At 37.4% G+C, this 22,863-nt stretch overlaps 1 protein-coding gene and 1 long non-coding RNA gene across 9 annotated transcripts in view; one reads left to right on the top strand and one right to left on the bottom strand.

Annotated features, from left to right (window-relative positions):
- Positions 1 to 22,863, bottom strand: part of banp (BTG3 associated nuclear protein) — a 97,839-nt gene that overhangs the window by 31,965 nt on the left and 43,011 nt on the right. For all 8 annotated transcript variants that reach the window (XR_011345881.1, XM_069901836.1, XM_069901835.1 and 5 more), the window contains 2 exons: positions 19,811 to 19,936; positions 16,786 to 16,961 (listed from right to left, as the gene is read on the bottom strand). Coding sequence is in view for 7 of the 8 variants with exons in the window: in XM_069901836.1 (XP_069757937.1) it covers positions 16,786 to 16,961; positions 19,811 to 19,936 (302 nt within the window). In the remaining variant the exon portion in view is untranslated. The remainder of the gene's footprint in view (positions 1 to 16,785; positions 16,962 to 19,810; positions 19,937 to 22,863) is intronic.
- The window catches only part of LOC138744941 (uncharacterized), a 41,442-nt gene that overhangs the window by 3,956 nt on the left and 14,623 nt on the right, over positions 1 to 22,863 (top strand). The window contains exon 2 of the long non-coding RNA XR_011345882.1: positions 14,429 to 14,473. This is a non-coding gene — a long non-coding RNA (uncharacterized lncRNA). The remainder of the gene's footprint in view (positions 1 to 14,428; positions 14,474 to 22,863) is intronic.

Raw genomic sequence — 22,863 nt, 5'->3', positions numbered from 1 at the left:
CCTCCCATAATTTTCCACAAACCTTTCCTGCTCATGGTGTCAAATGCTTTGGTCTCTTGTTCTGTTCCCTACACTTCTTTTAGAAAAATCCTCACAAGAGTACTTTTTTTTTGTAATTCTTTATTTATCGCACTATGAACCATATCAACCAATATATTTACAGATGCATCTTTTAAATATTCACAGTGACATTTTCTCTTTTTTCCCCCCCCATCCCTCCCTTCCCCCCTTCCCACCCCCCTCCAAAAACAGTAAATATTGGACATATAAAATACAATAAAACAATATCTTAATACAAAAGGAATACAAACAAAAAAGACGTATCATCTACTTATTCACATTAAATCTGATCGTGTTTATCTTCTTATCATTTTAGGTGGTGGTGGTCTGAGGCCTGCTCTTTCTGTTATGTTCCATGTATGGTTCCCAGGTTTTTTCAAACATTGTAACTTTGTCTTTTAAATTATATGTGATTTTTTTTCCAATGGGATACACTTAAACTTGGTTATATATTCTATTAATGTTTATAGTCATATAGTTCAACGTGGCCATCTTATATCTTTATTTTCACTTCTTTTCTGCCTCTTCATCACCTCCATCCCCTTTTTCCATTACTCTTTTTTAAGTTTTCCTTTTTAATCTCAATATATGACAACGCACTTAAGACATGAAATACCTCAACAATCCCCACAAGCAATAACCCTTTAACCCCAAATGAACCTCCCCTCCTTGGATTGCCTCCCGTCCCTTGACAGCAACCGCAACTCCCCTTTCCATTCGGTTTGCGAACTTACTCACAAGCGTCAATTTCACAGTGACCATTATTCTCCCCCCAGCACCCCCCAGCGAACACTATTTTCCTATACTTTTAGCAAAGCTCTCTCTCTTTTTTTTCCTTCTTCCCCTTCTATTATCCATCTTTAAATCTTTATATGTACATTATCTTTACTTTATATTTTTACATATTTTTGTATATTTTCTTGTCACTCCTGTCCTGCAAATGTTCAGCAAATTCTTGGGCTTTCTTTGGGTCCGAGAACAGTCTATTCCGTTCCCCAGGAATGAATACTTTGAGTACTGCTGGATGTCTTAATATAAAGTTACACCCTTTCTTCCATAAGATTGTTTTCGTCGTGTTGAATTCCTTCCTCTTCTTTAAAAGTTCAAAGCTTATGTCCAGGTAAAAAAATATTTTTTGTCCCTTATATTCCAACGGCTTTTTGTCTTCTCTAACCTTCTTTCTTGCCTGTTCCAGTATGTTTTCTCTTGTTGTATATCTTAAAAATTTTACCAATATGGATTTCGGTTTTTGATGTGGTGGCGGTTTCGGTACTACTGCTCTATGCGCCCTTTTGATTTCTATTTCTTCATGTGAATCTGTCGTTCCCAGCACCTTCGGGATCCATCCTTTTATAAATTCCTTCATGTCTGACCCTTCTTTGCCTTCTTTCAGGCCCACTATTTTTATGTTGTTTCGCCTACTGTAGTTTTCCAATACGTCAATTTTTTGTGACAATAAATCTTGTGTCTCTTCAATTTTTTTTGCTCTCTTCCAACTTCCCTCAAATCATTTATCTCCATTTCTACAGCAGCTTCTCATTCCTCCACATTTTCTACTCTTTTCCCTATTTCAGTCATTACCAACCCTAAGCTTTGTATTCCATCTTCAGCTCTTTTCCTTTTTCTTTTGATTGAACTAAATTCTAATGATAACCATTCTTTTAATTACCTCATTTGTTCTTCCTCCTCTTCTTCTGTGTCTGTATCTACATCTGTGTCATCTTCTTCTCTTCTCTGTATCTTTGTATCTTCATCCTTCTCTGGTGAGCTGCTTCTATATCTTTGCTGGGCCTCCAGCTGGTGTGTCTCTTGTTGTTGGGCCTCCTGCTGTAGGTCGACCCATTGTTGGGCCTCCCGCTGCAGGTCGACCCGCTGCTGGGCCCCCTGCTGCAGGCCGACCAGCTGCTGGGTCTCCTGCCGCACGTCGTTCCTCTGTCGGTCATCGCGTTGCCGCTCACCCTCTTCCAGCCCTTCATTCTCTTTCTCACCACTCTTCTTTTCTTCTTTCTTGTTTACTTCCCCCAGCCAAATGCCCTGGTACTGGGCGTCTCTCAGCTGGCCACTCCTCAGCTGAGTCCCCCTCCCACCGGCATTAACCTTTTCTTTTACTTGCGCACTGTGCATGCACAACTCTTCGCGCATGTGCAGTTGTGCACCTCTTCTTGGTTCTGAGAGCCATTTTTGAAGTCCGCCGGTTGGAGGACACTGCTCCTCTGGGGACTCACCAACACCGGAGATTGGCCGCTGCTCTCCACGGTGGATCTCTGCTCCAATGTGCGGGTAAGGCCTTCTTCTTTCTTCTCCAGTGATTTTCCTTCTTCCCTTTTCTGTTATTCTTACTTTTTCTCTTTTGGGGGCCATCTTCTATCTCTTCTCTGTAACTTTATCTTTCTTTTCCTGTATTTTATGTTTATTGAGCTCTGTTTTTTCACACTTTTTTTTCTTTTCTCTGGAGAGGGCTGTTTCCACCTGACCAGCCACTACTCCATCACGTGACTCCTCCCACAAGAGTACTCTTGAACAGACTGATGCCCATCATTGCTGAAGAACACCTCCCATAGAGTCAGTATGGCTTCAGGACCAACAGGAGCGCCATCAACATGGTATTTGTTTTTAGGCAGGTCTACCCTAACCTAGTAAATACACAGTACAGAGTGTGGAATTATAGGGAGAGATCACTATAATTCAAGATAACAATTTTATTAGCAAAGACTGATAATATAAAGAAGAAACTATCATCAAATCTGGGAGTGCGTGATCTCACACTCTACTCTTCTTCTCATTGGGAGGAAGGGGAAGGGTGTTCTTTTTGGGTTGTTGCTTTCCTAAGGCAGCAGGGTGTGCAGGTGGAGGGGTTTATGTGAGGGATCGGGATAAATTTACAACTCTGCATTTTCTTGCAGTCTTAAGTGGAGCAGCTCCTGTTCTACACTGTGACAAATCCTGACAAGATACTTTCAATTATCCATCTATAGAAATTGTGAGCCACAGGTGACAACCTAAATTTCCTCAAGCTTTTGAGAAAGTCGAGGTGCTGACATCATGTCAATGTGGTTGGACCAAAAATGGTTGTCAAGATGTTTACCCCCAAAATTTGAAGCTGTTTACTATCTCCATCTCAGCACCATTGATCCAGCTCAGGAGTGTCTTATGACACTCTGAGATGAATTGTTGCATCCTCAAGTCTTGCTGACATTGAGGCAGAGGTTGCTGAGCTGCCATCAAGCCAGTAGTCTCACTCTCCCTCATCTCTATTCCAATTTGTCATTGTTTAAGATCCTGACTACAATGGGTAGTCATCTGCAAATTTATAGATGGAGTTAGAATGATGTATTGCTACACAGTCACTCACGAACAGGGAGTATAGTGGGGGGTTGAATACACAGCTTTGCAGAGCAGTAATGTTAAGGCCAACTAGGGAGGAGGTGTCACCAATTATCAGTGATTGCGGCCTGCAGGACTACAAGTCATAGATCCAGTTGAAAAGTTGGGTGCTGAGGCCAAGGTATTGGAGCTTTGGTATGTACTTATTTGGCATATTGATGTTGAAGGTAGAGGTGTAAAGTATGAATAGTGTTTCTGTTATCTACAGGTTCCAGAACAGAGTGAAGGGCCAGGGATACAGCATCTTCTGTGGCATTGGTGGATTGAAATGGGTTAAGGCAAATGGACTGGAGTTAATGTGAGCTTTGTTCAGCCTCTAAAAGCACTTCATGCCAATTAATGTCAGTGCACGGAGCAGTAGGAATTGGCATGATAGGAGCCTTTTAAAAGATATTTTATTTTTGTTTTTCCATAAACATACAAAAACTCTCCAATATTATAAAACCTTTTCTTTACAAAAAAAACAAACAAAACAACCCCTCCCTTTCACAGTATAAACCCACACACTGTCAGTGCTCACATTTATGCTGATCATCAAAAATTCTATATGGGGAAGTCACTTGCATTTATACTATAGCAGCATTTATTATTATCCATTTTATTATTGTATTAATAATTACAATCAGGGCCCCTACATGATCCAAATATGGTTGTCATATTTGTTCTTTAAGTTGTATGCAACAATTCATCTCAGCAGTCCATCGTGCTACATGTAGAGAGAGTCAGATTTCCAAGTAATTGCAATACATTTCTTAGCCATGACTAAGGCTATTTCAACAAATGAAACTTGGAATTTAGTTCATTTATTATTTATTTCAATGAATTTGCCCAAAAGATAAAGTTCCGGGTAGCCCATGAAGGCCACCCCTTTTATCCTTGTTAATATTTCAGTAATATCCTGCCAAAGATCTCACCTTCACTCACGACCATGTTGCATGTAAAAACGTTCCTATTTCTATCCCATAACTAAAACACATTTCCGATCTTTCAAATTTTTGATTTATGCAATTTCTTTGGTGTGATATATAATTGGCGTAAAAAATTATATTGCAGTAATCTGTATCTCGCATTTATAATTGATGTCATGCTATCCAAACATCAATCAGACCACATTTTTCCATTATTGCAACATCTACATCTAAATCCCATCTCTCTCCCAATCTCTGTAAACCTGGTTTTGCACTTTCATTCTGGAGAGCATAGTACATCTTACTTATAAATTTAGGTGTATTCCTCAGCCAAATCGTTCATTCCATTTCACTAATTTTCAGTGGGGCCAAACTTGGTCCCCATCTTTATTTTTGGAACGATCTTAGCTAGAGAAAACAAAAGAAAGTCCCATTAGCTACACCATATTTATTTCTTAATTGTTCAAAAGACATGAGATCCCTCCATATAACAATCATCAATATACCTAATTGCTTTATCACACCATGAATTCAATATTTTGTTACCCACATTCATAGGCAGAAGAACATTTTTACGTAATGATGTTCTTAATGATATACCTGGGTTTTTTTCCCCAGTACACTCATTTATTTCTTGCCAGATTCTATCATATATATTAATAGAAGGTTATCGGTCCTTTTTGTTAATAACTTAACATTCCCTTTATAAATAAAGTCCTTCAATGTTACTCTTCTATTGAATTCAATCCCATTTGGATCCAAGAAGGGAGACTGTCTACTTCAAAAAAGAATGATAAAAATGTTGCATACGCTGATAAATAGTATTACTAAAAGTCCGAAAGTCTAAGTCCTCCCAATTTATAATCCCATGTTAGCTTTTCCAATGAAATTCTTGGTACTTTGTTATTCCATAGGAAATGCCTTATGTAATAATTCAATCATTTAAAGAAATTTTTAGGTCATGCAATAGGCAATGATTGAAAAAGATACTGTCATCTAGACATTCATCTTAATACAATTTACTCTTTCCACTAGAGTAACCAGCAGGTCTTTCCATTTTTGTAAATCTTTCTCTTGTTTTTTTCTAAAAGAGTGTAATTAAATTTATACGTTCAGTAAATTATTCTGTCATTATTCCTAAATATTTGATTTCATCTATCTTCCATTTATATCAACAACATTTTTGATATCTTTCATAATCAAAATTTTTCACTGGCATTATCTCACTCTTGTCCATATTTTATAACCTGATATTCTTCTATATTTTTCTAATGTTGTTTGTAATTTTATCAAGGATTCAGCTTGGTCGTACATGTATAATAGCACATCATCAGCAAATAAACTAATTTTATCTTCTTCCTGTCTAACTTTGAAGCTCTTAATATCCGGATCTCTCCTTATAATCTCCACCAGTGGTTCAATAGCTAGGATAAAAAGTGCTGGAGACAGAGGACACCGCTGAATACTTGATCTACTCAAGGGAAAAACCACTGACATCGGATTGTTAGTTATATTTTTGGCTTGTGGTTTATGATAAAGAGCTCTTATCCAGTTTATAAATTTTGATAGGCACCTTCTTAAAGCAGATGGGTACTTCCACCTGAAGCATGGAGATGTTGAAGGCATTGTGAATACTCCTATCAGATGGTCTGTGCAGGCTCACAGGACACATCTGGAGAGTCCATCTGTGCCAATTGATTTCTGTGGGTTTACTCTCAGGTAAACCAATCTGACATCCATTGCAGTAATTACAGGTGCAGCTGAAGTTGTTGCAGTACGTGACACATGCACCAATCCACATTAATGACATCACCCAGCACTGATCTTTAGTAGTGAGTGAACCTCAAGTTCAACCAACTAAGAACACGTAGATTGTTCTCTTTGATATGCGGAAACTTACTGATGGTCAGTCATGATAATGAGTTCATTATGCCCAAAATTCTTATTTGCTACAGCTGAAAACGTACTGTACTTGTAAATTCAAGTTCAAGTTTAATGTCACATTAAAGGATACAGTAGGATACAAGATAGAAGTACAACATAGTTGTTCTTAGTTGGCACTAAGAAAAGGCAAGAAACTTTACTATTTTGAGGTTCATTCAGGAGTCTGATAATGATGAAAAAGAAACTGTCCTTGAATCTCAGGGGGAAATTTCATATTCGTGAATCTTCTTCTTGACAGAAGGGGTGAAGAAAGGATGAGATGAGTCTTTTCCAAGGCAGCAGGAATTATAGATGGATTTGAGGAGGAGGCAGGGATAACATTTGTTGGCCTGAATCCAAGCTGACTGAGAAAATTACTCCATATATGAAATATTATTACAGGATAATTAAATTTCAAGTGTAAGATTCCAAATGTGGTCTCTGAAATTTTATAGAGCTGACTTCCAAACTTCTATACTCAATTTATTCAACATTGAAGGCAAACATGTTATATGCCTTCTTTTCCATCCCATCCACTTGTATTTCCATTTTCAGGGAGCTAAGGACTTGCATCCCAGGTTCCCTCTGTACATTAATGCTATTCACTGTTTACTTTTCTCTTACATTTGACCTCCCAAAATAGACCTCACGTTTGTCCAGATTAAACCATTCCTCCAATTATATTTCCAACTGATCTGTATCCTGGTGTATTATTTGACAATTTTCCTCAATGTCTAAAATTCAGCCAATTTATGTCACCTGATCACCTCTATATTTTCATTCCGATCAATAATATACATGCAATCAACAGAGCTTCCAGCATACCAGTCACAGACTTCCAGTCAGAAAAATATGTCTCTATTAGCACCTTCTGTCTTCCATGACCTACCCAATTTTGGATCTACCATCTCATTACGGATTCCATATGACTTTTGGATCTGCCTACCATGAGGGACCTTGTCCATGTAAACAACATCCAAACCCTCGTCACTTCCTCAAAAATCCCAATCAGGCCCTAGAAATTTCACTCTGGCTGTGTGGATAGAGAAAGAAAGAATTTTGATGCATCTATTTATTATCAGTAAATAACAATAAACTCTCATATCACAGCACATCAAACATCAATATCCTGGAATAGATCTCATCATGCCCTAGAGACTTATATGTTTTTAAACTCATCCAACACCACTTCCTACATAATATCGACATGCTCTAGGTTTCAAAATATTTATCTTTCATACTATATGACATCTGACAATTTCTTTACATCTCCCCCACTTCCATTCCCTTGATGGAGATCTACATCAGTTGGATAGCTGAAATTCAACTCTGGAAACTCTTTACTGGATACTTTTGTGAATGGAAAGGGAGGGATGTCAAAGCTCATCTCATAGTGAATAAAAAAAGAGTGAAAGTATTGGGTTAATGATTTCCTTTATCAAATCCAAATGAGGCAAAGATCAGGAAATGAAACCTAGGCCTGATCCAAGTCATACAACTGGCAAACGATTTCAGTCTCTGAGAGCGTAAATAACATGGGAGTCTGAGAAACCCTTCTGTCCTACACATCACAACATTCTGCAAAAATACCCACCAATTCAGAAATGAACGATCTTTTGGTTTGATTAAATGTATATTCCACTGACACATGCATTATAATGTGCCATTGCTGCATCCAAGTAGTTTACATTTAATATTATGGATAGTGTAAGGTAAAACATCATGAGATGGGAATGTGTAAGGAGTTACCCTGTACAGGGCTGTAACAAGATGTGAATGCATCCTTGTACTTACAAGATAAGAGAGACATTGATGGATTGAGAGGCAGGAAGCTAGCAGGGAAAGGATAGCAACAGTTTTAGTCATTGGACAAGTAATGATATGATGATGTTCTAAGCATGTATCCAAGGGTATAAAAAATCACCATTTTGCTGATAACGGCAGAATGCATTCTCCGACTAACATTGTTAGTCGCAAGTGTTACAATCCGGTAATAAAGAACAAAGAACCCTGATTTCGACTCAGTCTGGTGTTTGTCTCACTCATTCATGAACAAAGCAGACCTAACAATAGTCATCAGCATAATTTGCTAAATTTTGGGATGTCTTCAATGAAAAATTTTCAAACATGAATCCTGCATCTACTTTATGATCTCAGTTCATTTTTATTGGCAAAGGTATCTAATTTCCATCATCCCATGAAGGAATAAGAGTAGTGAAGTAGATTTTCCACTACCATTGTCTACTTATTATAATCAAACGTGGAAAGAGCCCATTCACCCATTTCATCCCCACTGATCGCTGGGCACCCATCCATATTAATGGCATCAACCAGCACTTGGACCATAGCCTTCTATGCCCAAGTGATTCAAGTGCTCATCTTGACACTTCTTGAATGTGTTCAGCGACCTAGCTTCAATCACTCTCTCAGACAGCACATTCCAGGCACCACTCTGTGGGTGAAGCAAGCAATCTTCATGTGCCCTCTAAATCTCTTGCTCTTATCCTAAGCTTCAGTTCTCTAGTTTTAACTATATCTGCTATGGAGAAGGATAACCTACAGTCTACTCTACACATATCCTTTAAAATTTTTACACACTTCAATCATGCCTGCCCTTACTTTCCTCTGCTCCTGGATAAACAGGCCTAGCCTCTCTATCCTCCCCTAATAACGAAACCACTCTATCCCAGACAACATCCCAGAGAATCTTCTCTGTACCTTCTGCAGTGCCATCACATTTTCCTATATCTTGGTGACCTGAAGAACACAGTTCTCCAACTGAAGTCTAACAATGTTTTATAATGTTGGAGCATAGTTCCATGCTTCTACTTCCAATGACCCCAACTAATGAAGGTTAATTACTGATTATACCATCTACCTAGGATCAAAGGACTTGTAGTCTCAGGTCCCTCTGGTTCCTGAATGTACCACAACATCATGACCAGTCATGATGTATTCTGGTCTCCTAGTGCACCAAAATTGCATCACCCCATGTCTAACTGGATTAAACTATCATTTTTCAGCTCATTTCTGTATCCTACTGCCAAGCTTTGGATCTATTTGCTAATTTTCCCTGGATCCCATAAGCCCTAACCTTTTAAACCAGTATCTCATGTGGATCTTGTCAAAGACTTGACTTACTGTAAATCTTTGCCCTGTCATCAATGCATTTTTTCTGTATTCAAATTAGTAAAACAGGATCAAAGCCACATTGGTGTTTTTGATTAGTCCGTTTTTCCAAGTGATCATTAATTCTCTTCCTCAGAATTTTTTTTTTCTCAGAATCTTTCCCAGCACTGTTAGGCTCACAAGTCTACGGTTCAGACTTTTCCCATCTGTTTATCTTGAAAAGGGGACTATGTTTACTGTGTGCCAGATGGAACCTTACTCATGTCCAACAAAGATTTAAAATTCTCAGCCACAGGATGCAGTGAACTGGGATTCTCTGGGAAAGTGTGTATTGATGACTGGTCCCACCTCCCAACTCCATCCCTTTTACCCATATATAACCCTGGTTTCCCACCTAAACCCAGAACCTTTCTGAAGCCTACTAGTGAACCCTACCTGTTGTTGAAAGCTAATAAAAGCATTTGTTTTCTCTCCAGTCATGTGAGAGCTTTTATCTATGTTACAGAGGAACAGCTAGAACACAAACCTTTCATTAAGAAACTGCATGAACAAATTTTTCTCAAGAAATAAAAGGAAAAAACAGCCTGAAAATTCAGAGCCATTCCAACAACACTCCACCTTCTGTCCCCCCCAATCACCTCCCCCCCCCCCCCAATATTACCTGACATAAATTCATCAAAGCATAAGTAGAAACCTGTTGAAATGACATGCTTGGTATTTAGACAGTCTGGCGCTTTGTAAGTTGATAATAGTAATGAGTTTATTATTTTACATTGTACATTGCAAAATGTACACATGCTTTTATTTAGTAGTACAGGTACATGATCCTTTATCCGGATATCTAAAATCCGGAAGGCTCCAAAATCCACCAAGTGGGGAGAGAGACAGCAGCGCGAGTCGGGTGGGTGAGGGGGAGAGACTGGCAGCGCGACTCGGGTGGTCGGGGGGGGGAGGTTAGAGATCTGCAGAGTGAGTCAGGTGGTCGGGGGGGTGAGAGACCGGCAGCGCGAGTCAGGCGGGCGCACGGGAGAGACCGCCAGCGCAAGTCGGGCGGGCGGGAGGGAGGAGACTGCCAGCGTGAGTCGGGCGAAGGAGACTGGCGGCGCAAGTTGGGCAGTCGGGGGAGGGGGGGAGGAGACCGGCAGTGTGAGTTGGGCGGTCAGAGACCAGCAGCACGACTGGAAGGGGATGAGGGTGGATACGGCAACACAATTCGAGTGGGCTTAAATCTGGCTTTCTGAAATCCAGAAAAATCCAAAACTCTGAACACACTGTACCCTAAAGGTTCCAGATAAAGGATTGTGTACCTGTAGATGCTAGTGATTAAGCTCTGGAAGCAGTGCTATTACCAAAGAATGGTCTGATGATATTGACCATCCAGTGGCTGACTTATTCAAGAAATTCAAAGCGCATCGAAATAATTATTCTACCATAGAAAAAGAAATATTATCATTTGAACTGGCTTTGCAGCATTTTGATATTTACATCTGCACAGCTCAAGGACTACTTGTTGTGTATACTGACCATAATCCCTTAGTCTTCTTGAGTAAATTGAAAAACAAAAATAGACAACTGTGAAACATGAGACTAATTCTGCAGGAATATGATTTAATTATAACTCTTATTAAAGGCAAGGATAATGTTATTGCTGATTGTCTTTCAAGATGTTAAGTTTGCAACATTGCTGAAAAATGTTATATTTGTCTGTATTATTTCATGTAACAATAGTAATTGTATTATCTCAAACACTGTAGGTTCCAGTTAAAATTTTGCACTTACAGCTCATTTTGTTTGTCAGGGGGATGTATTAAAAGCTCCCATTTCACTTAGTGATTGTCACTTTAAGGGTATGGAAAATATAAAAACAGAATAATAGCACAATGAAGTGAGAGACAGATAAAAGAATGCTACCATACAAAAAATATATAAAATAGAAATAGGAGTCGGAGGTTCCTTGCTCCTGTTCTGCCATGCTCCAAGATAACCTTTTACCTCATTACTACTCTCCTACATTATTCTTTTTTTACTTAAACACAAAGTGTAAGAATAAGAAAAATATACTGTACAGGTACAGAATAATTAACATAAAAATTAACATTGCAACTAATAATAAACAGACAGAATTCAATATTATATCTCTTGTTACTGCAGAAAAAAAAGACTGTAACTAACTACTGATAATCCTAAATCTATACCCCCAAACCAAAAGAGAAAAAAGCTGCTGAGACACCAAAAATCACCAAAAGGGTAACAGTAATAGTACATTAGTGTAAGTTCAGGAAGAGACTACAAACGCTTTGTATGTTACATACAAATCAGTAAACCACTGAATTATTCATTAAACATTAGAATATTCCATAAAAGTGTGCCACATTTTATTAAACTTCAGTTTTCAAAACATTACATCTAATCTTCTCAAGGTTCAAATATGATAAGCTTTGGGTCGTCCATTGAGCATAACTGAGAGGGATAAGAGTCCTTCTATCTTAACAAAATACATCTTCTAGTCATTAAAGTGGCAATCCGACACTGATAATCAACTGTTCTCTATCAACACACCAAATAAAGCTGTAATAGGATGAGATTGAATAGTAACCGAGAAAATACAGGAAAATGCTTTAAAAATTTCCTTCTAATAGTGATCTATTGCAGAACAGGACTAAAACATATGAAATAAGGAAGCAGTCCCATTATGACATCTGTCACAAACAGGGAAAAATCTTAGCTAATTTAGCTTTGGATAAATGTGCTCTATGTACTATCTTGAATTGAATAAGTGAATGATGTGCACAAATGGAAGAGGAATGGACCAATTTTAAACACTTAGTCCATATATCCTTATAAAGAATAGTTTGTAAGTTGCTCTCCCAAGCACTCTTACTTTATTTATAGAAATTAATCCATATATCAATCCTATCATACCCTTTTGACAAGAATTTATCAGCAAAAAATAAGTTATACAATTACTATCATGGGAGAATGGAAAAGTAGTAACTTTACTGTTATCTCAAACAACCAAACCGGATTTATTAAAAATCGATACTCACATTTTAATATTCAACATTTAATGAATATGATTTACTTTCCACCATCTAAAGTTACTGAATGTTTTATAACATTAAATGTAGATAAAGCTTTGAAAGGGTTAAGTGGCCATATTTATTTGAAATTTTGAATTTATATTGTGGATTAAATTAATCTACCACTCCCCTCAGGCTTCAGTATCTACTTATAACCAAACATCTGATTCTTTTAGATTGTTTTGTGACACAAGGCAAGGTTTCCCACTTAGCCTTTATTATTTGACCTGGTACTACAACCATTGGCTATTGCATTTTGGAACTCAGTAAATATTTCAGGCACTCAAAGGGGGGACAAAAATCAAAGTTTTACTTTATGCTGAAGATTTTTTATTATATATCTCACATCAGAACACTCCATACCTGCTATGTTAAAGTTATTATCAAACTTTAGTCTTTTTTTCAGGTTACGTGCTTAAGTTGCACAAAAGTGATTTCTTTCCTTGAATTCTTCTGTTCCCATCAATGATAATATTCCATTTAAAATAGTGAGGGGATATTTTACCTATTTAGGGGTTGAAGTTACTAAGATATTTTCAAAGAAAACTTCAGACCTCTGTTTAGACAGGTGAAAGAGGCCTTATCTAAATGATCCACCCTCTCTATGTCACTTGTTGGTAGAATGAATGTCATCAAAATTAATGTTCTGCCTAAATTTTTATATTTATTCCAGGCAAGTCCAATTTTTATACCAAAGATATTTTTGACTCAGTTGAATCTATTCTCTCTTTGTATGTTTGGAACAACAAGAGTCCAAGGTTGAATAAATTTAATTTACAAAAATCAAAAATACATGGGGCTTTGCTTTGCCTATCTGAGACATTATTATTGGGCTATTAATATTTAAATATATTATTTTCTGCATTCATTACATAGATAAATCAGGCTGCCCAGAATGGACATCCATGGAGCTGAAAGGTTTTAATAAATTTGCTCTTGGTGCTTCCCTTCCATTTTCTTTAGTAAGGTGGATAATAGGCAGTTCAGTAGTCAAAACTTCGTTACAAATTTGGTTTCAATTCAGGCACTGTACTGAACTGAAAAAAATTATTTATCCACTCGGATTTTTAAAAATTTATTTTTCCCTCCATCTTCCCTTGATTGTGTTTTTCAAAAATGGAGAGAAAAGAGTATCACTTCATTTTTTGATTTATTTGTAGATAGCTGTTTTATGACCTTTGAGCATTTGTTACATAAATTTAATTTCCATTTTTTAAAAGGTTAGAGATTTTCTGAGAATCCAATTACTTTCCCGCATTATTCTTATCTCTTTCAATTCCTTTGTTTGCGTCTTTGGCTCCACTTTCTTGGCCAGTTCCCATTTCTTTGGATTCTACCTACAACAGACCTAAACCCTGTCCATCCTGGAATATTTTCAGTAATCCAGCCTTCTCAGCTCCTTGGGATAGAAAATCTATCAGATCTTTGACAAGAATAAACTCCACAAATGATCCACCACAGTCTTATTGGAAGGAGAATTCCAGAGTCACTTCTCTCAAAGCGAAGAAATTTCTTTTCATCACAGTTCTGAATGTTTAACTGCTTATTTTAAAATTCTACCTGAACAATTAAAAAATATATTTTAGTCAGGGCAAACTTCATACCTGCACATACTTTATAAAGATCCATAAGAAATTTATATTCATATGTGAGATTGCTTTTTATTCTTCTAAATTCAAGAGAGTCTTGGCTTAGTCTTGTTAATCTCTATTCATTGGATAACTACCAGCCCCTTCCAGCCATCCATCCCTGGAATCAATGCAGTGCAACTTTCCCTATGACAAGTACATCCTTCCATTGATAGATGAAATATTCCGAGTGTCATCTTGCCAGGATCCTATAACACCACGAGGGTCGGGTTCGTCATTTACAAAAGAGAGAAACAGCATTCAGATAGAACAACTAACTAGAAGGGAAAATGTAATGTTGGTCTTTTTTGCATAGGTCTATTGAAGAAGAAAATTCTTGATACAACTTTACAGTGAGCTGGTAAGAATACATAATAGGTACAATTTGCAGAATTTATTTCTTTTTTTAAGGGATGTACTAGCATTTGAAGCAATTCAGAAAAGATTTCTTGATAATGAAGAATGTTTAAACAATTGGCATCTTTAGTTATTAGAGATTTTAAGCACAGAAAGGTGATCATATTGAAACAGATACTATTCTGATAAGGTCGATGTCAAGTGTTGGTTTCCACTAGTGGGGACATCTAGAACTAGGAAGTAAGGTTTCAAAATAAGGGATCACCAATTTAAAATGGGGACAAAAGTGAATTTTGAGAAATCAGAGTGTCTTTGAAACTCTGTTGAGGAGGCTAAATTATTGAATGCACTTGAGACCAAGACAGACAGATTTTTGGTCTGTTGGGGAGCCAAAAGTAATGGGAAACAGCCATGAAAAAGAGTGAAAAACATGATCACATCAGTTTTGTCTTTAACTGGCAGAGGAGGTTGACATGGTCATTTGCTCTCATTAATATTTCTAGTATCAGCAGAGCTGCCTTTGAAAGCTTTTTTTCCCCTCACTCGCTAAAAATTATGCTAACAGTCTGGATGCAGTGGTTAAATTTGGCATTATTATGTCTTTGCTGGGAGGTGACTCAGAATATGGAAAACAATTTGGATGGGTTTTGATGGTGTTATGCAGCAGGGCAAGTTGAGTGCATATATGTGCAAACATCTTCTGTAAATTGATATCTGAAGTAGAATCACCTTAGTTTTGAAATGAAAGCACTGAATGTTGAATTTTATTTTTGTTCATCCCATAGATTAGCTGCACTTCAGCAGGTAATTTGTTTGAGATTAGTTGCTTTATTGCAAAAATAATGATAATAAAGATTAGATCACAGTTTTTCTTGACCGCAATCTGTGCAGAGATTAAATATGTGGTAAAACCACTGATTAGGACCATGGTTTTCATGTCATTTTGCAGATAAGTAGAATGGTAATGCCTTCTAATTGGAGCTATTGCAAGGACAGAATGGCCAATTAATGGAAAATATGTGATTATTATGATATAATGTATAAGAGACCTTTAGAAATTCTTAGAATATTAGAACCCTTAGAAACTTTTTAGTGTCTATGTTCAGTGTCTAAGAGAGATAATTTACACATGCAGTAAGGGTTTTGGGGCCTCACTGACTGGTACTAATTGAATCAACCTTGTGGTGCCTCAGGAGGTAGTCAAAGCTAAAAGTGCAGGAATGCGTGAAGAGATATGGGAAGATGAGGGGTCCTGATGTTCTTTGAGTCTGAACACTTTGTTCTAAATAGCATTGTTTCTCAACCATATAACCATATAGCCATATAACTACTTACAGCACAGAACAGACCAGTTCGGCCCTACTAGTCCATGCCGTAACAAATCCCCACCCTCCTAGTCCCACTGACCAGCACCCGGTCCATACCCCTCCAGTCCTCTCCTATCCATGTAACTATCCAGTCTTTCCTTAAATGTAACCAATGATCCTGCCTCGACCACGTCTGTCGGAAGCTCATTCCACATCCCTACCACCCTTTGCGTAAAGAAATTTCCCCTCATGTTCCCCTTATAATTTTCCCCCTTCGATCTTAAACCATGCCCTCTAGTTTGAATCTCCTCCACTCTTAATTGAAAAAGCCTATCCACGTTTACTCTGTCTATCCCTTTTAAAATCTTAAACACCTTGATGAGACTACAAGTAGGGAGGGGAGAAGAGAGGAAAGGAGAGGGGAGAAGAGAGGAAAGGGGAGGGGACTTACAATTTGTCCTACATATATGCTTTACTTTTAGAACACAAGTCTGTAAAGATATCTATTGGCTAAATAAGTATGAAAAAAATGTGGGGAAATGCATGATTATCCACTTGGTGCAGAGGTGGGCAACCTTTTAATTTACACATGCAGCACCATAATCGGCCATTTCCGCCCACGTATCCATGCCACCCGATTAACCTGCTCCCTAGATACATATTTGTGGGCCAAAATGGCCTGTTGCTGTGCTGTATGTCTAAATTAAAAATTAAAAGGTTGCCCACCCCTGAAACAGAGCAACTACTGCCCCTGGCATCCTTGCAGAAAACAAAAAAGAAAGAAGAAACAGAATCAACAATATGACATAACTGACAGATTAGAAGGTGATAACATTCTATGACTTGCTTGCTATAAAGTCACAGAACAATGGTCAGGGTTTTCCAAATGAATTATAAAGCATATGTCAAGAAGTCTTAGCAATTTATTAAAAAGCAAATATATAAATAAATCCAAAATTTGTTTATATTGACTGTGCTATTCTTTGAATGTTTACATTATCTTGCCTACCTTCGGAGTTCAATGTGATGAGTGTGACATTTGGTGCCAAATTCTGACCTCCTGATTGACCATTATTAGAGACAGTGTCACTTGTTTCAGATCCACTTTCTACATCTTCTGAATGGCTATAGTCATGGCCAGGAACCTTCACAATTATAGTGTTCTGTCTCCTCCCTGGCATAGAACTTTGTACCCAAAACAAAAAAAAATGGAAAAGTAATAAGGGAACTTTTCTAGACTGCAAGATACCAACTTACAAAAGAATTTGTAAGAATCAAATAAATTTTTGGAGCTGAATAGTTCACAAGTTATAACTAGTTTGCAGTTCATTTACATTAAAAGTCTCACATACTTCACACATCAACAAAGATTGTTACATAGTAATAGATGTCCTTTTTTCAATTTCAATTCTCTCCTCATACTGAGCAGCAAAGTTTTCATGTGTCAACTTGTGAAAATAAGCATAATTAAACACACCTTAAAAGGAACTTCACTTTCACAAAATGGCTAAAATGTATGACAAAAAATACTGAATTCTCACATTTTATGCGACCCACACCCTCTTGATTTCTTTTTTCTCTTTCTAATCAACCCAGGTCCTCTCAGTCACATATTTCTTTCCATTTAAAGGAGCATTTCAATGAGCACTTCCTTGTCTAGCATAGAAGCCCAGGTCAAGTGCTGGCTGATGGGAGTAATATGAATGGATATCCACTGGCCTGTGTGGATATGATAGGCTGTAGGTCCTTTAACTCAATGTCCAATTACTCTGAAATTAATGCCAAAGAAGCAACAACATATTTCTTCAAAGCACATTTCTTCAACTCTTGAAACAATTATTTTATAAAAATGTTCTGATTACTTAGATGGAATAAAAATAAATAAAACAAGTTTTTTAAGGTACAAACTAAAACGTTTTTACAATATAAATAGAACATAGAAATCTACAGCACAGTACAGGCCCTTTGGCCCTTAATGTTGTGCCAACATAATAACCTATTCTGCCAAATGCCCAGAATTTCCTTACTGCATAACCTCCATTTTTCTCTGTTCCATGTACCTAATAGTCTCTAAAAAGATTCTTTTTGCACAGGTCACCACCACCATTGCTGGCAGTGCATTGCATGCACTCACTATTTTCTGCGTGAAGAACTTACTTCTTACATCCCCTAAACTTAACTCCCAAGTACCTTAAATCTATGTCCCCTGTTGTTAGCCTTTTCAGCCCTGAGAAAAAGCCTATGGCCATCCACAATATCAATGCCTCTCATCATCTTATCCACCTCCATCAGGTCACCCCTCATCCTCTATCACTTCAAAGACAAAAGACAAAGTTCACACAACCTATCCTCAGAAGGTAAGCTCTCCAATCCAAGCAGAATCTTTGTAAAATCATCTCTAAACCCTCTCTATAGCATCCACATCTTTCCTGTAATGAGGTGACCAGAACTGAACATAATATTCCAAGTAGGTTCAAACCAAGTCTTGAATAGCTGTAATATTACCTCAAAGGTCTTGAATCGATCCCACAGTTAATGAAGGCCAATATACTATATGCCTTCTTAACAACCCTATCATCTGAGTGACCTAGAATCTCTCAGTTTGACAAACTGCTCAGAGTTCTCCCATTAACATGGTATTCAGCCTTCAAATTTGACAAATGAAAATTAATCACCTTGCATTTTCCTGGATTAAACTCCATCTGCCACTTTCCAGCCCAGCTCTGTGTACCATCAATGTCCCTTTGTAATCTCTGGCAACCCTCAAGACCATCGACAAAACTCACCACTTCTTCATCTACAAAATTACTAACCCGCCTTTTCACTTCCTTTCCATGTCATTGATAAAAATCACAGAGGAAGGTTCCCAAATCAGATCCATGTGGAATACTCTAATCACCAACCTCCATGCAGAATATGAACCATTTACAACCACCCTCTGCCTTCTCTGGGAAAGCAAATTATCCACAGAGCAAGGACCTCTTGGATGCCATGCCTCCTTACTTTCTGAATGGGCCTTGCATGGGGAACCATATGAAATGCCATAGTGAAATCTATAGACACTACATCCACCGCTTTATGTTCATTGTTCTTTGTTACATCCTCAAAATATTCAATCAGGCTTCAGAAACACGTCCTTCCCCTGACAAACCCATGCTGACTATCCCTAATTAAATTATTACCTCTCTAAATGCTTGTAAATATTATATCTCAGGATCTTCTCCAACAACTTTCCCACCGATGAAATAACAGTCACTGGTCTATTATTACCTGGGTTATCTCTACTCACTCTCTTGAGCAGGGGAACAACATTTGTAACCCTCCAATCCTTCAGTACTTCTGTCCCAAGTGATGACGTGAAGATCATCACCAGTGGCTCACTAACCTCCTCCCTTGCTTCATAAATGTTATTAGAATATGCTTATATCCTTCAAAAATAATGGCAATGTACTATGCTATCCCAGGTTAGTTTCCTATTACCTCGCAATTCCCAAAAGGCAATTAAATTTTAAAAACACCACTGTTTATAAAATAACAATAGAAAATTATAGCAAAATGGCTTTCTTCAAATTCACTCTTTTGTTACAAAATGAACATTTTACAAACTTCACCTTTTTTGACAATTAAGACAAAGTCTTAATGAAGACTTTTACTCCTTGAAAACACTTCCATGGACAAAAAGCATCTACAATAATAGTTCTGATACAGCAATGGGAAAATGTACAGATTGGTTTAAATTAAGCCAGTTTTTCCTGACACTCATTCTGCAAGTAGCCAAGTTTAGGAACAACAATTCCATTTTTGTTTCCACCAAGTCTTTCCTACTTTAATTTCATTTGCTTTTGTTTTCATTTTTCTTTAATTACAGGTCAAATTTGAAATTTCAAAATAACAATGTTGGATATTATAACCCTCATCAATGTACATTTAACACTGTAACTTATACTAAAAGGAACATCACATTCTTAAGGAGTGGAACTATTTAAACATAGTAAATAATCAAATAAGAAAAAGAAATTGAAAGGTTTACTTACTTGCTAAGAATATTATCCAGGGTGTCTGTTCCTCTGGGTAGAGCTTCTTCATGTCCAGAAACCTTGGAAGCAGCAACTGAGTTCTGACGATCACTATTTAGTATTACTGTAGTCTGTGGCACAGTGCTACAAAATATTAAATTAATAAAAACATTTGAACACTAAAGAAAACAAGATTGTAATATAGAAGTGAAAGAAAAAAGCACGCAGACACAGATTATTGTTAATACACAAAAGTGTTGGAGAAACTTAGCAGTTCTGCAGCATCCATATGAGGCAAAATTATACTTTCAGATTTTATACTTGAATTTTAATTTTTTAAAATTTAGACATACAGCATGGTAACAGGCCCTTTTGGCACACGAGCCTGTGCCATCTAAATACACCCAATTGACTGACCACTCCTGTACATTTTGACAGTGGGAGGAAACCGGAACACCCGGAGGAAACCCACCCAGACACGGGGAAAATGTACAAACTCCATACAGACAGCATGGGATTTGAACCCAAGTCTGGCTGGCACTGTAACAAACTGTACTGCCCATACAACCAATCTTTCAGGGCAATACTTTTGTGCATTAATCATTATTAAAACTTGATTTAATAAATAAATTTTCATTCCACATACATGGAGATAAACATTTTGTAAAATATCATGGCTATTGTAGGCATAATAATCCCTAGCTTGACTTCATACCAGTATTACCTTAGACCTTTCATTTCTCTAACCTTGCATGCCCAAGAAGAACAAGGTGACCTTTCTCAATGACCATCATTCAGTGGCCCAGATATCTACCATGAAGAATTACTCTGAGAGACAGTTTACAGAGCAAATCAACTCAGGTCTCAGGAAGGACCTGGATCCACTTCAATTCAACTTTTGTCAACAAAAGATGACATTTCATTGGCCCTTCACTCTGCAAAAGATCACCAGGACCATAAGAGCAACTACATCGATGTTATTCATGGACTGCAGCCTGGCGTTTAACACCATCATACAAGCAAAACCAAAAATCACAGTCAGGGAGGTGGGACTCTGTTCATCCCTTCACAATTGGATCTTCAATTTCCTCATCGGCAGATCCCAAACAATGCTTCATGTTTTCTGACCATCAACACAGGGGCTGCACAAGGAGAATTCTTCTCTATTCCTTATAGACTCACGATTGCATAGCCAAGTTTGGGTCAAATGTAATCTATAAATTCACTAATGACATCACCATTGTTAGCCACATAACAGAAAATGAGGAGTCAAAGTAGAGGATAGGGATCAGCAATCTGATGGTGTGGTGCCAGAACAACAACCTTGCTCTCAATATCACTGATGGGAAGGTAATTGGTTAGTTCTTTGTAGTTCACCTATCAGAGAATCTCCCGTGAGCCAGCACATTGATGCAACTGTGAAGAAGGGATGCCACACATCTAATTTCTAAGCAGTTTGAGGAGATCTGGCATGTTGTCAAATATTACACCAAACTACTGCACTGGCTGGTGGCATCATGGTTTGGCTTAGTGATGTGTGTCCAGGAATGCAGAAGCCTGTAGAAAGTGGCAAACCTAGCCAAGTCCATCACAGGCACCAATTTCCCATCAACTGAAAACACCTACATGAATCACTGCCTCAAGAAAGCAGCCAACAGCATAAAGCACTCCATGACCCTGGTCACCATCTCTTTCAGCAGGTACCTTTTGGGAAGAAAGTACAGAAACCTCTAGGTTGAAGAAAAAATTTAGCCAAAAGCTATCAAGCTCTTAAACCTCCCCATACTAACCTAACTATATTCAGACACTAGTTGAGGACTATCAAAAGAATTATTAAAACACAACTTTTCTTTATTGTATTGACTGCATCTATGAATATTTACCTAATTCACTTGCTTTATTGTTTTGGCCTATCATTGTAATCTGATTTAGTTGGTGTAGCAAGTAAGAATTTTGGTGCATCTGTACTTTGTATTTATGAATGTGACAATAAACTCCTATTAATCATTACTCAACTAAAGATAACTCAGATTTTGTTTGGTCAGGTGTTTCTTGTACCTGACTAGATTTTAGTTGTGGTAAAATTGTTTAATTTTATGGTTTAAGAATATTAAAATTAATATAAATTCTATAATCTAATTAATCATTAATCTAATGCTCACTTCTCTTCCTTTTCAATCTTCACTGTCTGTAATGGTAGAAGATACCAGAGGAAAGGCTGTAATCCATGATTTTGTATGTGGGTCCTTTTCCACGATGCACAATGTCTTGCACACCAACAACCCAAATGCAAAGTAGCATATTGATCTGAGGTTATTAGAAAAATTGGGGATTTGACCAAGTGACTTAATATTTTAACATTAAAAAATAATTAGGCACTTTCACTTTCTACCCAACTACTATTTTGATTTGAGGCAAGAAAATGCAAAAAAAAAACAGAGATGTGATTTACCAGGATCGTTGTTTAAAGAGAGCTCGCAAAATTTGTAAGGACCCCTACCACCCTGCACATCTTCCAGCTACTCCTGTCGGGAAAGAGATACAGAAGTATTAGAGCCAGATCCACCACCTTTTCTCCCATGGGCAGTGAGACTTCTGAATGAATGCTAAAGTCAAAACAACTCCCCGAGACTATTCTATTCATTAATTTTCTTTGTTTAATATATATATATATATATAAGACATGTATAAAGGTTCTATGTGTATATGTCACTTGTCTGTATGTTATGTCTTTATGTGCGTTTGCATTGTTTTTGCACCATGGACTGGAAAACATTGTTTCATTGGATTCCACTATTACAATCAGATGATCCATAAATTTGAATGATTATAACAATAATTAAATAATCTAATCAATGATAATTTGCTTTAAAGTTCCTCTATCCGTAGATGCTGACTGAAGATGTTTTTAATGCAATTTCTGTTTTTATTAATGATCAAACATAATTCCTCAGGTTAAGTCTAACTGGGATAGAAAATGCTTAAATTAGGATTTTTCTCATCAGGATTAACAAATCACCAATAAACCAATCCACAAATAAAAGGCAGATCAGCTAAAACAAGCAAAGCTC

The sequence above is a fragment of the Narcine bancroftii genome, chromosome 10, assembly GCF_036971445.1.
Source record: "Narcine bancroftii isolate sNarBan1 chromosome 10, sNarBan1.hap1, whole genome shotgun sequence".
NCBI lineage: Eukaryota > Metazoa > Chordata > Chondrichthyes > Torpediniformes > Narcinidae > Narcine > Narcine bancroftii.
The sequence above is the reverse complement of the archived record's forward strand: the minus strand, read 5'-3'. Positions and strand labels throughout refer to the sequence as shown.